The sequence below is a fragment of the Erpetoichthys calabaricus genome, chromosome 3, assembly GCF_900747795.2.
Source record: "Erpetoichthys calabaricus chromosome 3, fErpCal1.3, whole genome shotgun sequence".
In the NCBI taxonomy this organism is placed as follows: domain Eukaryota; kingdom Metazoa; phylum Chordata; class Cladistia; order Polypteriformes; family Polypteridae; genus Erpetoichthys; species Erpetoichthys calabaricus.
In genome coordinates, this window is record NC_041396.2 from 224,669,553 (window position 1) to 224,688,974 (window position 19,422).

Below are 19,422 nucleotides of genomic sequence, written 5' to 3' on the forward strand. Positions count from 1 at the left end.
CCGGGCAGTGAGCACAGGGCCCACTAGTGTATGTCAGGCCCTCAGGCCACCCTCATGAAGTCTGTTTGATTGTTTGGTCAGAGACATTGACACCACTGCCCTGCTGGAGGTCATTTTGTAGGGCTCTGGCAGTGCTCATCCTGTTCCTCCTTGCCCAAAGGAGCAGATACCGGTGCTGCTGATAGGTTATGGATCTTCTACGGCCCTGTCCAGCTCTCCTAGAGTAACTGCCTGCCTCCTGGAATCTCCTTCATGCCCTTGAGACTCTGCTGGGAGACACAGCAAACCTTCTGGTAATGGCAGGTATTGATGTGCCATCAAGGAGAAGCTGGACTACCTGTGCAACCTCTGTAGGGTCCAGGTATGCTACCAGTAGTGACACTGATCGTAGTCAAATGCAAAACTGGTGAAAAAACAGAAAGGACGAGGAGGGAAAAATGTCAGTGGCCTCCAACTGTTAAACCATTCCTGTTTTGGGGGTCATCTCATTGTTGCCCCTCTAGTGCACCTGTTGTTAATTTCATTAACACCAAAGCAGCTGAAACTGATTAACAACCTCCTCTGCTACTTAACTGACCAGATCAATATCCCAGACGTTTCACAGACTTGATGCTATACTCTGATTAAAAAGTGGTCCTTTAATTTTTTTGAGCAGTATATATAAAAAAAAATAGCAGAAAAGATCATCCACTGAATTTAGGAAAATATGCAATGCTGATGAAGCTTTCAAAGTGGACTCCTGGAAAATAATCTGACTGTGCTGCTCCGCAAGCATGAGGTGTATACATTATGTTAGAAATGAACATTTCTGTGTTTTATTCAGTTAAATATTTTAATACTACACTATCTTGATTTTTTTTACCGAAATCTTTACATATTATATTAATCTATGCATCTATCTGTTAATATTTTACATTATTTCCCAAACAATCCGTGCATTGTGTGTAAACCCCCCAAACAGGTCAAAGGCAGCACTTGTAGGAAACCTGCGGTGGAGCGAGTTGGGCTGTTCAGACACTGAGCACAACTGGCAGCTGTGTGCATGGAACAGGGATTGGTCAACTTGCAAGATACTCACAAATTAATAACATAAATAAAAATAGAAGAGTCAGGGATATAGAAATTAGAATATTTTTTGAAAAATAGGCAGCTTCAGACAAATATGCACAAACAAGTTTAGTACTTAATCATATTCGAGAATAAATTATTACTGATTGCTCCCAAATCTGACATTAATGACAAATGACCAATATGGAGAATTAAATAATATTTAATCTTAATGCTCATAAAAGTTTTTTTTTTTTTTTTTTTTTAGGTTTTCTTGTAGAGATTCAGAGGAGGGGTTGGCAAGTTACAAGCTAGTGGCAGGCCAAAGGAAAATAAATACATTTAAAAAGTTAAAAGGTAAAAAGAAAAAAAAAAAAAAACAGAAGAACAATTAATTTTTTACTAGTTGTTCTAAAAAACAAAAAAAGTGGAAACATCCCATAAGTTACAGAAAACAAACAGATACAGATTATATTAAAATAATCATAAATTAAAAAACAAATATTTCATAGCACTTCTACTTCCTTGTGTTTCAGTATCACTTACAAACAGCTAAACAGTCCAACACATTAATAGTTTATTTCAAAAAAAGTCCTTTCAACAGCTGACTGAATCATTATTACAGTTTGATTTTAGACATTTTCACAGTCTGAATAATATCAAGTTTTAGATTTCTACTTAAAATCAGCAGCTTACTTTTAAGGCATTCAAGAATTGTAACCAGTGCAACAGTTGGTATCAGACAGAAGGATTTCCCTTGACATGGCTTTAATAGCACTACACATCGCTGGAGAACAACGGCATAAATTGACATTTTGTACCCAAAACGAATAATGCCGTGTATATTGAAAAATGATACTGAATGAAATATAAACACATAACACACTCGAAAGGACAGACTCATGTGTACATCTCTTTACCACTACAGACCACTCTGACCATAGACAAACATTTCTCTCCACAATGCCGTCGTCTTTCGTTGCCTTTCAGAAGCACAATACACACATCAGTTGTACCTAACCGAACTACTTCTTGAACTGTGTGTTATTTTTAATAACTGTCACAGTATTGTGAATGTAAGTCAAATGCCCTCTAATATCTAAAACACTAATGCATCTAAGTATTAAAAATAGGTTCACGTTGAGGAAGAAGCTTAAGATTCTACAGACTGAGGTGTATTGCTTGTTTTTTGTTTTATTGTGGTTGTGCTGTGGTCTTTCTCCAATGAGTCTGCAAATACAATATTTGCTTTAGACATATTTAGAAATAAAACTAAGAATCTGAACCTTTTCCACTAAAATTAAACAACTGCACACCTCTTGCTGTGCTCTTTGGGATTTCTTCAATTTTGCATCCAGCAATCTTTGTGCAAGGTCAATGACATGACCAGGCTGCCAGGGAAAAAAAAAAGTAACAATACACTTCTATATATACAGTATATATAGACACACAAGGAAAAAAAAATTAATATTAACAGACACTGAATAAGTTCATTCTGGTAAACAGAACCTACGACAACATCTCTGACATTGTCCTGATCATGATGGAGACTTAAGATCTTTTGTTTGGTTTAATTGAACAATCGACAGAATGTAAAATAGTGTACACTGTAGAGCAAGATACTGTTGGACTCCACTCAGCCTGGATCATTTAGCTAAAATGTCTTTTTCTTGACTGAATACATTTTAAATTCATATATGCCATACAGACAATAAAAGCAATAGCACCAGCTGAGAGGTCAGGAATGTTTGTATTTCCCCCCCCAATGTAAAATAAATTGGTATTCAATCTAAAGGTCAACAAAGGTACGCTAAGCCATCTTGTTTTGATTTCAAATCAAGACTAGTACCATAAAATAACAGATTAGAATTCTTGACAAAACAATTCCTGATGCAGCTAAACACTGCATGCTTAACGAAACACAATTCCTAAATTATAATAATTATAATTACCCCCCCCCCCCCCACCCAAAAAAATAAAAATCCCATAAATACAGTTTCACTCTGTGCAATGCCAATTTCATACAATAAAAAGCACCATTGCCCAGGAAACCTGACAGTGATTAGGCCATAAATGTTTTTACACATCCACACACATGCACGCAGATCTGTAAACATGTCAAAACATAAAGCTTTCGACGTTAAAGCTTGATGTTTGATTTGCGGGCACAATTGACATAGATAACACTAAATCTTCTGTATGGTCAAGGTGCAAAGAAACAATTCGTTTGGCCATCTGAGTTTTACAATTCAATTTGTCTTTGCATCTTATTGTAACCAAAGATAGTTGTGCTTTATTGGACAAAACGGCACATCTCCTAGCAGACGTCCCCATCGATCTGTTTCAGAGGTTGTACTTGTACAATACCCTTACAAAAATAGGAAATCTTTTACTTCTAATTGTCTGCATGGACTGCCATAACACACACTCCTGCTGGCTGGACTGGGGGGGTTGGAGGATGGTATACGCATTACACAATTTTTGGACTTTTAAACCAATGACACCTGGATAATGAAATACATATTGCTCCCATTTTCATATCAGTGTTGTCCTTTGCAGCCATGGTCATAGCTTCCTGAATATCCTAAGACTGATTGTAAGTGGAGTTCTGGCTCCCATTAGAACTCTGATCACCCTCACTGTTAAAAAAAGAAACAAATATATTTAAAAATTACAAAACAGCACAAGCCGTCAGCACTGAACACACAGCCAATGTATTTGAAGCATATTTTTTGTCCTTATTTGTAATGTATTGCTAGCATAAATAAAATACACATTTTCCAGTTAAAAAAAAGACTACAGATAAGCCACAGTAAAAGCTTGAAGAGTCATGAAGAGTGAACAAGATTTACAACAGCAAGGTATGCATCTTATTATCTGAAATTAATTACCACTAACAACTGATCCACATCATTCAGAAGTTCTACCGCAGATAAAAGATGTTAACTTGGGCAGAACCATTTGGAAAATTTATCTAATTGTGATTGTTCTGAAACAGGCATGCGCAACCTTTCCGCTATTGACGGCCGCACTACAGACTTTTTACTTTAATAACGGCCGCACTACAGACTTTTTACTTTAATAACGGCCGCCAGTAAGTCCAAGTAAACTTAATAATGTTTTATGATTTATGTAAAAATTTACAGATTACACATTAAAACAGAGTATGATATATCTGACAATATTCAATTTACTGGTCTACATATGTAAAAAAATGTCTACGAAACGTCATATAGGACAAAAAACCTTTACAGCAATTGTTTCAGGAAGTTTGGAAAAACATCGCCATTAATGGCTTCCTTGCTCTTGCATGTTTGCAGACAGACTTGCAAAGTCAGGGGACTCGCTGGAGACCATTAGCCGTATTCCAGACTCTAGATTGCTGTCTACCAATCGGGTTCGGTACTTGTTTTTCAGATATTTCATTCTGGAAAACGCTGCTTCGCACATATGATGACCGTTTGCTAATGGCGATAGGCAGTGTATGGACTTAGCCACAAGGCCGTACAGGCGTACACTCCCATTTCCTTCTCAGTTCCATATTGGCTAGCGGCTAGTCACGTGACTTCAAATGTACTCCTGGGTGTCAGCCCATTTCAACCGAACTTAATATTCAAGTAAGCAAATCGGCTTTCGGCGTCACCATACCGACCCGGCCGACAAAGATTCCGCGGCGTTGACCCCTTACTCGCTGGAGTCCAGAGACCCTACACCTGCACGGCCGCCATTACGTACACTTTAATATACACGTCCACGGCCGCCAAAGTCCTTGCCCACGGCCGCATGCGGCCGTACGGCCGCAGGTTGCGCACAGCTGTTCTGAAAGATACTGCAAATGCAATTTGAGTTATGATATATATTTTTTTAAGTCAAAATTCACTGTGTAAAAGATTTCAAACATGATCAAACTTTACCATGTGAGAAACCATCAAAATATTAACTTTTATATTCTAATGCAAAGATTAGAGGGTTAGGGTTTGCTAGAATCTCTTGTGGAAGAGAGGTGAAAAAGAGAGTGCAGGCAGGGTGGAACGGGTGGAGAAGAGTGTCAGGAGTGATTTGTGACAGACGGGGATCAGCAAGAGTGAAAAGGAAGGTCTACAGGACAGTAGTGAGACCAGCTATGTTATATGGGTTGGAGACGGTGGCACTGACCAAAAAGCAGGAGACAGAGCTGGAGGTAGCAGAGTTGAAGATGCTAAGATTTGTACTGGGTGTGATGAGGATGGATAGGATTAGAAATTAGTACATTAGAGGGTCAGCTCAAGTTGGACGGTTGGGAGACAAAGTCAGAGAGGCGAGATTGCATTGGTTTGTACATGAACAGGGGAGAGATGCTGAGTATATTGGGAGAAGGATGCTAAGGATAGAGCTACCAGGGAAGAGGAAGAACAGGTGGCGCAGTGGTAGTGCTACTGCTTTGCAGTAAGGAGACTGTGGAAGATTGTGGGTTCGCTTCCCGGTTCCTCCCTGTGTGGATAGCGCTTTGAGTATTGAGAAAAGCGCTATACAAATGTAATGAATTATTATTATTAAGAGAAGGTTTATAGATGTGGTGAGAGAGGACAAGCAGGTGATGGGTGTAACTGAACAAGATGCAGAGGACAGAAAGATATAGAAGAAGATGATCCGCTGTGGCGACCCCTAACGGGAGCAGCTGAAAGAAGAAGAAGATATTCTAATGCAAAGATGACGTTTTAATTGCATTTTTCAATTTTCATAGAACAATTATCACAAAAGCTGTGACTTGTGGTCCAGGAGTAGCATCTAAATATTTCACAACCTGTAATCAATACAACATTACTTGCTGATTTCCAGCATTTAGCATATATAATGACATAAAAGTGATCACTAAATACAAAAAAAGAATATAAATGTTACACAAAACATCTAGTGCTGGAGGCATATTCATATTTAACCAGTCTCTCTATGGCAAGTTTGTGGCTGGTATACACAGGAATGTGCGAGCCGCTGGTCAGCATCATCAGTGGTAGTTATCACTGTGCAGTAGTCACACACGCTATATAACGCATCTGCTAAATCGCAGCCGTTATGATTTGCTAATCGCATTGTTTCAAACTGCAAGTTCAATTTGAAATCAATTAGTCAATAAACCCTAATATTAACTTTATAATACTACAACCAAAACCAAGAAGTTCTCAATGGTGGTTGTGTTCATTAAATGACTAACATTAGTAAGCTCTATAAACAAATGTGCAATGTTCGAAGTCCATTTTCTTGAACATAACTGTTGTTTTTCTATCATTAACTTTGTGTAGTTCTAATCTGGCTCCTTCAGCAGTTACCAATCCCTTTCATCAAAGTAACATTTAAGCATCTAAGATGTAGTTGAAGGTCGACAGAATAAAGAATCAAAGGTCACATTTTACAAGGAATTGAAGCATTTTTCTATGCAAAAGAAAAAACAAATCACTTTATGAAACATTAAAAAAAAAATAAAAATACAAAAATGTTGATTTCTGGTAAATTAAACAATCATGGTTGACACTTTTCAAATCATCTATTTTATAGTGTGACTTTACCTTTTTAAGGCAAACTAGCAGATATGCAATTCAATCTGATATACTTTTTTTTTCTTGGAGAATGCCCCCGTAAAATAAAAATAACTCCCAAATAATGTCATTTAACAATCCTGCAAAACCTGGCAGTAAAAACAGTGCTGCATGTTCTGAAACATTGGGTCACATTCATATACTAAACTAACAGTATCAATCATGGAAACCTGCTCTTCTTATATTTGATTTTGTGAGCATGTCTAGATGTATGCTTGACTGTACAGTTCAATGGATTCATGCTCATCATGGATTAATTCTACCTTCTTCCTAACACTGCTGCAGTAGTCTTCGACTACACATGCCCCTGCAAAGGACTATTTGAACTCACCATTAATGAAGATATCCATAATTGCAAAAGCACACTATACATTTCCTGAGGTTATTTTCAGCTATATTTATGACCTCTTTTAAGAAGGCAAGCTTGAAATTCAAAAGACAAGATAGTGAAAATTACCTGTTTGGTGGGGGTTTTGGTTTAGGCATCTTATTGAGAATAGCAGCCATTTCTTTTCTGTCATCAAAATTCTTCCACTGATCATACAACTTTAGAATCACTCGTATAATCTCTAAAATCTAAGAATGCAGACAATAAGAGAAGTTGAAAGAAAAATTTATAGCCTGTGACATGTTAAAGACAGACATCACAAAGTGTGTGAAATTACATAAGCAAGTTGCTGCAAGTACAATTTAACAATGGTAAAAACTTTTCATTACAATTGGTCATTTCTACACATTTAATATCTGATGCTTTTAGACTGCAGATTAAGCATTCATCTAAACTTTTAATTGTTGAATCACAGCACATTTCACTTTGCCCATGTCACCTTTGTAACTTTAATTAAAAAAAGGGCATTTTACAATTAATTTTTAAAATGAAACCAATCAACCTTCCTTAATATCCTGTTCCAACTAAACTGAAAAAAACACTTTTCTCTTTCTCTTCTCTACTGCAAGTGACGGCACATTTGCATCATTTTAATTTTGGTCAAGTTCTCCCACCTGAATTTGACAATGACTCAGCCACTCCAGAATCCCATTTCAATCTTGTCAGACCTTAGTTTTACTCCATCAGTTATGTTAACATTTGGTTTCACCATCGCACATTGCAAAGATTTCCAAATGGAACTGGGGGTTAGCTGACTAATTAGGACAAAACATGTGTTGTGTACTCTTTGTATTATTTGGCAGATACTGTATAACATATCTATGATCTGCTTCTTGCAACTGAGAGATCATGGCGGATGTTTACCAACTGGCTGTGCAACCACAAGTGTTACCTGATAGGTAACCACCCAGTTAATCAGATTACATTTCAGACCCAAGAATGTAATACTCAGATCTTCACCCTGTCAAATAAATGGACCAGCCGCTGTGGCACAACTCCAGAGGCTTCACCTCAGGCGCTACTGTCTGAGGGTAGGCCCTTTTCTATTCCAGCATGACTGTGCCCCAGTCCACAAAGCAAGGTCCATAAAGGCATGGTTGGATGAGTTTAGTGCTGAGGAACTTGACTGACCCACACAGAGCCCTGACCTCACCCCCATCAAACACCTCTGGGGTGAAATGAAATGGAGATTGCGAGCCAGGCCTTCTCGTCCAACATCAGTGCACAAAAACACTCCGATATCTTGTGGAAAGCCTTCCAAGAAGAGTGGAAGCTGTTATAGCTGCAAAGGGGGGACCAACTACATATTAAAGTCTATGTATTTGAATGCATTGCCATTAAAGTCCCTGTCGGTGTAATGGTCATGCGCCCCAATACTTTTGTCCATATATATTTGAATAATGCCCTTATTTTCTCAAGTGGTACACCGTTCTGTCAAAAGACTTCCAGGTCCTTTAAATTCAATGGTTGGTCTGCATGGACTACATGTTTGAAATCTCTCCCAAGTGGCTCATTTATGATGTGGTCAGGAGACTGTAAACAATCTTCAGTTTATTCTGCTGCAGGTACCAAAGGGTCGACTTGGCCACATGTTTTAGATCATTGCCATCCTGGAAAATCTAAATGTGCTTCAGGCACAGCTTGTGGGCCTGATGTATGCAAATCTTCCTCCAATATTTTCTGGAAATGCACTGCGTTGATTTTGCCATTAATTTTTACTAAAGTCCCTGTGCCTCTGTAGCTCTCACACTCCCAAAACAGCAGAGATCCATCTACATGCTTCACAGTGGGATAGTATCTGTCTCTTGTCGACTCCTCTCCATACACAGAATTTATGATTGTGACAATAAAGTTCAATGTTGGTTTCATTGCTCGAAATGATTTTGCTCCAGATGTTTTGAAACTTCTCTAGATGCTGTGTGGGATATTGTTAGTGGGCTGTTTTTGTGGCATTGGTAACAGCGATGGCTTTTTTCTGACAACTCTGCCATGCAGCCCATTTTTGTTCAAGCATCTCCTAATTGTGCATGCTGTTTCAAAGAAGTCTGTATTTTAGATGAAGTCGCTTGAGTTTTTTTCTTTGCATTCCAAACAATTTTCCTGGCTGTTGTGTATGAAATCCTTGTTGGTTTACCTGACCGTGCCTTGGTATTAACAGTACTGATGGGCATTTTCAAGACATTTGACCTTCGTGGCCATCTCAATCTGTTTGCGTGTCTATTATCAGGCCAATCGTTCAAGGGCATTTAAACGTTTGATTAGGGTACTAAGTGGGGGCTGGGTGGTCTCGCGGCCTGGAACCCCAACAGATTTTATTTTTTTCTCCAGCTGTGGAGTTTTTTTGCTTTTTCTGTCCTCCCTGGCCATTGGACCTTACTTTTATTCTATGTTAATTAGTGTTCCCTTATTTTAATTCTTACTTATTTTGTATTTTTTCCTCTTTCTTCATAATGTAAAGCACTTTGAGATGCATTATTTGTATGAAAATGTGCTATATAAATAAATGTTACTGTTGTTGTAGGGTAATCTGTATGGTTTCAGTTACAATTATGATAACTAAAGGACACACAGAATTTACCTGATCATTCTGTATACAGTGTTATACATTTTGTGTTCGGCAAAATCTTAGTTCATTTGTAATATTGATTAGTCTGATGGATGTGAAAGTGTGATTTAAATCAGCATTCCTTCAGTATTCTTACAATTTATCAGCTCAGGTTTGATTCAAAGGTGCACTAAAGGTCTTACAATAACTGCACATATGAAGCATTCTACTGGCAAATAGGCGAAGCTTAAAATAATCACACACACCTACACTTCCAAATGAATCATTGATCATTTACAATTCTTCTTTAACTGTTTATTTTTGAGCTACAAAAATGTAAAAATGTTCCTATAGAAGTTTTCACCTTTTCTAGAGCATTCTCCCCAAAATAACATGCCCTGGTTTGAACAGTTTCTTTTTTTTTTTTTTGCTCTCAGACACATTCAATACTGTCCAAAAAAGAACTTCTTGAAAACATATGAGCTAGCATAGTTTTTTCTTAAGTATATAGTACTGTATTATGCAGAACAATCCTTACCTTTTCCATATCCACAGACAGCTCTGCAAACCACTGCCTTGCATCCTTTTGCTGTACCACACATGCGACATGTAAGCAAGCTTTAAATAAAAGTAAATGTAGTTTGTCAAATAATCAGACTTGATATTTTGCTTTTCTGAAATAACAAAAATGAATTAAAAATAAAATGAAAATACACTGGATATATATTAATGGAAAAAGAAACAACATTTTCTAGAATGAAAAAAATTATACTTTGTATACTTTCACAAAAATCTTTCAATTTGTTTTAGCCCATTAACCAGCAAAACAGCTTGTGCACTACAACGTGGCAAATACACAAATACTCTATGTACTTTTACCCAATAAGACTGAGGTGGAACAAAGCCTGATTATGTCATCTTTTAAAAAGGTCTTAATTCACAATTTAAGTCGCAGCAAGACAAAGGCCACACAAAATCCATTTTCTATGTATTACATAATGTCTTGAATGTCACCAGGAACAAAGGGAGAGGGGCTACTGGCATCCTGCAGGCAACCATTTCTTTGTTAGAACTGCCAGACACCAGACTAAGCCACTTCACTGTGTACAAACTGCAAGATTTCAGATGATCGACTGAATCAACTGTTCAAGAGTTTGGTTACCCTAGAGTTATTACACAAGAGCAGGATCTAGAAGTCAGTCTGGTCTATTTGAGAAACTGTTTCAGAACTGCCACCTGTACTGCTTCTGAAACATCTGGTAAGACAACAAGTCTACATCATTGACTGCACTGGAAGGGCAGGTTCCAGGCTGCTGGCCTTGGAGCAAAGAGAACTGTCACAGACACTGTCCTCACAACTCCTAGACATCATACCAAACTAGCCTAGGCCAGACAAAGGAGTTTTCAGCAGTGACATCTGGTCCTGAAATTCATCCTGCAGTTTGGACATACTGTAGCTCCACTTCACTGAAGGCAGGCTGAAGAGGATGTGTTACTGGGATGAGATTGTGCAGCAAATCATCATTTCCTAAGTAAGGTAAAATGACCTGTCTTTACAGCAAGACAATGCCAGGCTATAGGTTGCTGCTGTGGTCTCAATTGTCCTGAGGAATACTGGTATATGGGCTTTGACTTGTCCATCCTTTTTTCCTGACATTAATATAATAGAACACTTCTGGGATGCCCTGAATTGTGATATCTGAAGATGTAACCCTCTGGCTGTCAATGGTCACCAGCTTTGTCAGGGCTTTTTGCAGCAATGTAATAATAGCCCATGACTTCACATGCAGAGTCATATTGGCTCTATGCAAAATACATATCGAGCAGTGATAACTGCAAAAGGTGGTCACACAAGATATCAAAATATTACAAGATGACTTTTGTTAATCTTTACAGTTCTTATTGCATTAGTGTTTTGTTGCTCTACTTTGCTCATTTTTTTTAAGGTTAACTCAGTAATCAAGGTAGAAATTTTAATCGTACAGCAAGTGTTTTGTTTCTTTTTTCCATCAGTGCACATAATAGTATAGCATGCGTACGAAAGGCAAATGTATGTCTAAAAAGTTTATAAGTCTCAAAACAAAAAAAAAAATGTCACTGATTAAAGAACATTATTTTTAAATTAAAATAGGAAATAGCAAGGATTTAAATGTTAGGGTCACAGAAATAACTGAGCTTCATGACAATTTAAAATTTTATTAAAACTAATTTTTAGCTGAACCATTTGAAATGTATATATACTGCTTTTTACACTTACCAAGTGCAACCATAAATGGAGGATATAAAAGACATAGGTCTGTTCTGTATGTGTCATTCACAATTCTCCTATTTAAAAAGAAAAGAAAAAAATAGCTAGATTGTCTGTAAAAGGTATATAGCAATAATAGCACTTGTAGAGCTTTATATACTTTGCTAGTGATCAAAGATAGTGAGACAAGTAGAATGACTGGACACGTCATTGCAAATTGAAAGCCTCCTGCTGACTTGTTGCATGGCTCTCAGCAAGTAACTATACAGTACATGCCTGAATGCTCCATCGCAGTATGAAAAATACACTGTAAAGTTAAATATTAACAATATTCTTTAAAACATAATCCCCAAATACTGCATATATACTGCATTTATAATAAATGTGAAAGCTTCAACTTTGATTGCACAGTTCAAATTAAACCAGAATACTGCCAAGACAAACAATATAGCAAACATACAAGAAAGCACTATGCAGTACTGCAAACAAATACTGATAAATCTGTTTCCATTTTACATACATCAATTAATATAAACTGCTGGATCCGAAAACTGAAAATATTTACAGTAATCTCTCCTCCATCGCGGGGGTTGCGTTCCAGACCCCCCCCCCCCCACGAAAGGTGAAAATCCACGAAGTAGAAACCATATGTTTATATGGTTATTTTTATACTGTCATGCTTGGGTCACAGATTTGCACAGAAACACAGGAGGTTTAAGAGAGACAGGAACGTTATTCAAACACTGCAAACAAACATTTGTCTCTTTTTCAAAAGTTTAAACTGTGCTCCATGACAAGACAGAGATGACAGCTCCGTCTCACAATTAAAAGAATGCAAACATATCTTCCTCTTCAAAGGAGTGCGCGTCAGAGAGAGAGAGAGAGAGAGAGAGAGAGAGAGAGAGAGAGAGAGAGAGAGAGAGAGAGAGAGAGAGAGAGAGAGAAGCAAACAATCAAAAATCAATAGGGCTGTTTGGCTTTTAAGTATGCGAAGCACCGCCGGACAAAGTACTGTAGCTGCAAGGAAGGGAGCAAGCATTTTTCAGCATTTTTTAGAGGAGCGTCCGTATCCTCTAGGCCAGTGTGCGAACAGCCCCTCTGCTCACACCCCCTCCCGTCAGGAACAGAGAAAGTCAGAGCGAGCGAGCGAGCCAGCGAGAGAGAGAGAGAGAGAGGAAAGCAAACAATCAAAAATCAATACGTGCTGTTTGATCTTTTAAGTATGTGAAGCACCATGCGGGAAGCATATCACTTGCAAAGCAGCCACATGTAAGCCCAGCAAAGATGGCAGCACTGTGAAGGTAATCTTTCAGCGTTTTTTGAGGAGCGGCCGTGCCCTCTAGGGGTGCAAACAGCCCCCGTGCTCACAATATATTTGAGGAGTTTTATTTAATTCATAATACGCGCTGTGGTTGGGTAGCTTCTCAGCCATCTGCCAATAGCGTCCCTTGTATGAAATCAACTGGGCAAACCAACTGAGGAAGCGTGTACCAGAAATTAAAAGACCCATTGTCCGCAGAAATCCGCGAACCAGCAAAAAATCTGCGATATATATTCAAATATGCTTACATATAAAATCCGCGATGGAGTGAAGCCGCGAAAGTCAAAGTGCGATATAGCGAGGGATTACTGTAATTGCATTTGAGTTTAATTTTAATTTCTGTCTTAAGGTAACTAAACTGCAAGTTAAGAAACTACATATAGTACCATGCCAAAGGCAGAAGCATGTCTTCTTGTCCCATATCCTGAACATACTGAAGAAGTGGTCTATACGGATGATAAACAATTAAACAACAATCCTAGAAAAAAGTAAAAAGAGTTTATACAAAACATTCATTCTGTGAAATATTTACATGCATTATTGAATATATCAAAGATCAATACAGTACTTTTAAACATACAGTAAGCAGCAGCTTATTACAGCTGCATTGTTGGCAGCATCTTGACCAGCTGCATCACCGTGTGGTACGGCAACACTAATGCTATGGACCGCAAATGCCTGCAGAGAGTGGTAAAGACTGCTGAGAAGATCACCAGGACCCCACTGCCCTCTCTGCAGAGCATCTACAACTGCAGAGTCCACAGGAGAACTGCCCCGATTCTCAAGGACCCCACCCACCCCCAACATGAACTGTTCACACTTCTACCCTCAGGCAGAAGGTATAGAAAGAAGTATGAAATGCAGGACTTCCTGGCTAAAGAACTCTTTCTTTCTCAAGGGCATCAGACTCCTAAATAACTGATTGGAGTTTATAACCATGGTTCACCTCATTCTATCTACCTCACACAACTGTATTTGACTTGTCCATCACACACCTACCTGCACATTACACTTTATATTTCTATTTTGTTTTTATACTTTGTGCTGCCTCTGTTACTTACTATCTATCTGCTACTTATTATTTATGTTTATCTTTATATGTTGGTTTTGTCATTTAGTGTGGACAGCAAAGAAAGAATTTCATTGTAAAGGGAAATGTGTTTCGCTACTGTGCACATGACAATAAACTTTGAACATGAACTTATTAGTTCTAGGAATGCAATTTAATACCTAAAACAAAAGTAAAAATCACAAAATCAGACCAGATTTTAATTCATGAGCAAAAACAAGCTTTAGCTACAAACGCAAACACTAACCTTTGTTTTCACTCTGGTTTATAAAAATGTTTTATCCTCTTTCCATCTAATGACTGAGCATTACAGTCAAAGTGTTTTCATTTTTGGCAAAATATAATAGTTTAATAATTTATTTTTGTTTAACCTCTATGCAAAAACCATTTCAAGTATTTCCAATTTCAAATGCCAGCAAGCTAAAGAGTCTTTGTCACTGACGCTACACTCAAACATTACCTAAAAATTAGTTCTTACTCTCTCAAGGTCAACGAGATCTCTAAATTTAGCCATACATGTCATCATAAGTAGTAACTTGGTCTGCCTATCAGTTTCACACTTGACTTAAGCAAGCTGCGATTTTGACTGCCAAAATATGTTAATGATAACATTTGCAGAAAAGCATCTGTTTTCAATATAATTTGTATTCAAGCATTTTTTATTTTGTAATTTGCCTGTATGATAGCTATAACAGTGTGTGCAGGGGATACCACTAGAGTAGCTGATAGTACACTACAGTATACTCTTTATGACTGGTTTCTTGTTCAGTTTCATGATAAACTAAAGTAATGTGTATGGAATTATGCTATCACATGCTTGTTCGCTATATGAGATCCTTATTGTGTACTTGATCCCTGGTAATAGAATAGATGTAGTTTAAAAAAAAATAAATAAATATTTGTTATCTCTTGCCCTATGTTTAGATTCAGCACTAAACTAATGCCTTTTCTCTTTAACCTGTTGTGTCTCAACCTCTCTTGCTTGGCGTTTCCTCTCATGATCACATCCCTGTTCACCTTCTTTGCCATTTCGGGACGTCTCACTCATCTTCTTTCTACTTTCTGATTGCCACCAATGGGAAACAGGCCCTCATTACTCAGTGAGTGAACATTGTTTGTATTTTTGCAAATTCTTCCTATACTTTAAGGTGACTTGGGATGTGCCTTGTTGGTATTTAATGATCCAACGTTACTCAATAAATTATTTTTGTCAGTGAATTGCTCTATTTTAACACCTTTTTTGGGGGATTTTCATACCCCTAACACATTGTGTCATCATCCCTACCACTGACCCACCAGAGATAAACTGATTAATCAGACCAAAGCCAAACTGACCAATCAGATTGGGGAGTGCAGTGAGTGTGTACGCCTGATGAGCCCAGAATTAGGGCGAAACACGTGTCGCGTACTCTTTGCATTATTTGACAGTAAACTATTTCAACCATATATATATTATATATATATATATATATTATATATACATACAAAATGCATAGTGCAGCTCAGTGCAGGAAATGCTGAAATAAACTCTGAAAAACAAGAATTAACAATATGTAAACAGTTTTGCAAGACCTGGGAGGCCTGAGGGGTGCAGTGTCCAGCCTAACTAAGCTGAACTAACCATTTGTGAGCTTGATGGCGTGTGGGAAAAACTGTTCTTATATCTGCTTGTTTTAGCATATGTTAATTTATAATGACTGGCCAATGGAAGAAGTTCAAAAAGATTGTGGCCTGGATGGGAGGGGTTGGTGATGATTTTCCCTGCCCATTCCATGACTCTAGAATAGTAGAGTTCCTGTAAGGTGGGTAGACTGGCACCAATGATATTTTCGGCAGACCTGACTATTCGTTGTAGCCCGTTTCTGTCATGTTTAGTCACTGATCCAAACTAGATTGTTATGGCTGAGCTGAGAACAGACTGCTGTGTAGAACTAAACTGGCAGATCCTGTGGAAGGTTGAACTTCCTCAGCTGACGCAGGAAGTACACTGGCTGTTGTGCCTTTTTTATGAAGGATCCTTCATTGGTCTCCCATTTCAAGTCCCGGAAGTTAATAGATCCGAGAAACATGAAGGTTTCCACAGTTATCACAACAGTATTAAGTATGGAGAGGGGCGATAATATTGTGAGAACTCTCCTAAAGTCCGCTGTAATCTCCACAATTTTGAGAGTGTTTAGCTCCAGATTGTTTTGACTTCACCAAAGGGCCAGCTGCTCAATCTCCTATTTGTATGCAAATTCATCACCATTCCTCAGGAGTCATCAGCATTTTTGATAAGTTTTACAAATTTACTCATGCTCACAAACATTTTCATAAAACAGGGACATTAACTGCTATAGTTTAGTGTATAACTTCCAAAATTAATAACAACTAAGTTATGGATAAATATATGAAATAAAGTTAAGGCCACATATTATATTTAACACCTTTTTAAAAGGTGTTTCTTACTTTTTTATGACACTTACCATAAGTTCCAAGAGATAAAATTCACATTCCAGTATCTGTGCCATAAAAGAACAAGTACTTGAATTAACAAAAAGTAGTATTATTAACAAACAATGCATTTAAAATGTTCTCTATCAACTCAAATATACAGATTAAAAAGTAATTTGGTTAAATTTACATTGATGTCTAATTGAATGCCTCAGTAAAGGCAACAACATTACTTAAACTGATCAATTGTTCCTTTAATCCATTACTGACTATCAACAATACAGCTTTGATAGTCAATAATGAAAACAATGTTAGAACATTTCATAATCAGTTCCCACACTTAAATTAAATACATTCCTATGAATATTTGTCACAGAAATACAGATTAAAGTGATACGTATTCAAAGACTTTAAAATGTAAGTACTGCCCATATGTCAAATTAAACAGTCCATATTGTACCCTCTAAGTACACCACAAGTTTTAACCCTGCTTTGTGGTATGTAGCATGTCCATGTCAACTCAGTGCTTTCCACAACCTGCTATAAAGCTTTGAAAGCAACTGTACAATGGGAGTGGAAACTACTGTTACAAACATATCCAGACAAATAACAAGACTTGCTTAAAGAGTTAAATTAATACATACATGATTCATTCTGTATGGAAATTCCTTTGGAAAAGCATATGAGAACCTAGTCTTTACTAAAATCACAAAAAAGAAATAATTTAGTGAAGCAGAAAAAGAAAGGTGGCAGTATATCAGTTAAAGTATATTATCAGTTTTGAGCAAAAGAAATCCACATACCCCTTAAGAAGAACGTCTAATAATGTATATATAGCATTGAATGCATGTTAGATAAGCATCAAAAATATCACCTTCCAGGTAAACTTTGAACTTTCAGTTTACTTTATAATTACTGATATTTAACAAAATGTATTGTATAAAACAATTAACTCTTCAAAATAAATAATTATACAGTAATTTACTCAGAATATTATTATTTTACTTCATAATTAGCTACTATATTTCTACAAATACTTACATACAGATGTAGCTGCAGATATCAAACGGGTGTTTGAAACAACACCAAATTCCTAAATTTGTACAGAGAAAAAAAATGTTTACCACTGAATTCGACAATTCAAAATTTATAAAAACAGATCAAAATTAAATGATACCTCAACTTTGGATGCCAAAAATACACAGGTTGGTGCCATAAGAACTGGATCTATACTCTTCAGGGAATATCTGTAAATAAATATAATGTACCTTATCAGCTGTCAATAATACTGAAATATATTTATTTGACTGTTCACACAAACAAGTTTCTCTGTTATAAATAACAGTATATTACTAATATCACAGTACAGTATAATAAATGGATAATTTCAGAACTGAATTGTAGGAAAGACTCCCTATTTATAATAAAAATACTAAACAGTGTGTAACAAAAGTAACAGAGGACATACATTTTAGGACTAACAGGATAAAATTTTAAAGGCTTTCCTTTTCATTTTATTTAGCAAGTATTACCAATATATTACATTTATAAGGATCTTAAAGCATGTTGAAAATGTTCACCATATTTTCCTTTCTTCTTTATATTTGTAAAATGTTACCTGGCATAGAATCTTTTGAAGTAAACTGTTGCTGTGGCTATTACTTGCTGTCTAAGTTTCAGGTGTTCTCCTAAGGCTTGAATAACTGCAATAAAATGGACATATTAGCAGACATTCTGATTTTGAATTTATTAAAAAAAAAAAAAAAGAAGAAGTTATTGTTCAGGTCAAAAAGTGCATAATTCACTACCTGCAACCTAATGAAATGACTTGTAATACATTGTTCATAAATATTAATTAGATATACTATTCCTGATTTAGATAAGCACTGGATTCTACCAGATTAGCTAACTACAGGCCAATTAATCTCTCTTGTTATTTTCAGACACCATTTACATAAACTTACATTTAACATAAAAATACAATGAACTGGATATTTGTTTATACTGCAAGAAAGAGTTGCTTTTGAAATGTAATGACTTTCATCCCAGAACAAAATTTACATTTTTTTTTAAATCTTTAGTTCTACGTAAAGAGGCTCAATTAAACCTTTTATTTGTAAACATATGAGACAGAAAAAAATCAATTGTTTATTTTTACACAGTCCACTTTATAAAGCACTCCAATACCCCTACCCCATATTAAAAGATGTAGCAGTTACCTTAACTGGAATTTTCAAATTGGCCTCTGCACTAGGATGAGCATGGGTATATGTATGAGTGGGCTGGATTGACTGGCACCTAGTATGGCATGGTTTCCTGCTTTGCATAGGGTCCTGCCACCTGCTTGCTCACCAAATAGATATGACACATCTTGGTGCAGGTATTTAAAAAAAACTCTCAGTGTTAAAAAATTTTCTACCCAAAAATGATATTATCTATATATCTTTTTTAATAAACCTTAAAGGTATACCCCGTCCAAAAATGATATTTTGTTTATCTTTATGATGGAATTAATGAGTGCTTGTGTTGTATTGTTATTTTTGTTGTTCTTTAGTTATTTTTTATATTTTTAAATATTTTGTATTTGTAATTATGTATCATTCAAATGTCCTGACACTCCCTGCATTTTGTGTGTTGAGCGCCCCCGGGGCAGTGCCACCCTGATGCCACCACTCCTGAGCCTATCCTCTCTAGCTATTAAATTGTGGCAGAAAAGGCTCAGGCACAGGAAAACATGGTTTGTGAAGGAGTTGTGAGTACTGCAATTTTCTTTGGATTTTCTGGTTTTCTTGATTTAT

General features: G+C 36.8%; 1 protein-coding gene across 1 annotated transcript in view; it reads right to left on the minus strand.

Annotated features, from left to right (window-relative positions):
* Positions 1 to 1,254: 1,254 nt before the first annotated feature.
* The window catches only part of ccnc (cyclin C), a 51,403-nt gene continuing 33,235 nt past the window's right edge, over positions 1,255 to 19,422 (minus strand). The window contains exons 3-12 of the mRNA XM_028797852.2: positions 18,243 to 18,327; positions 17,802 to 17,871; positions 17,666 to 17,717; positions 17,269 to 17,324; positions 16,657 to 16,692; positions 13,509 to 13,600; positions 11,811 to 11,878; positions 10,092 to 10,171; positions 7,078 to 7,196; positions 1,255 to 3,686 (exon numbers count right to left, since the gene is read on the minus strand). Coding sequence (XP_028653685.1) covers positions 3,632 to 3,686; positions 7,078 to 7,196; positions 10,092 to 10,171; positions 11,811 to 11,878; positions 13,509 to 13,600; positions 16,657 to 16,692; positions 17,269 to 17,324; positions 17,666 to 17,717; positions 17,802 to 17,871; positions 18,243 to 18,327 — 713 coding nt within the window. The 3' untranslated portion in view covers positions 1,255 to 3,631. The remainder of the gene's footprint in view (positions 3,687 to 7,077; positions 7,197 to 10,091; positions 10,172 to 11,810; positions 11,879 to 13,508; positions 13,601 to 16,656; positions 16,693 to 17,268; positions 17,325 to 17,665; positions 17,718 to 17,801; positions 17,872 to 18,242; positions 18,328 to 19,422) is intronic.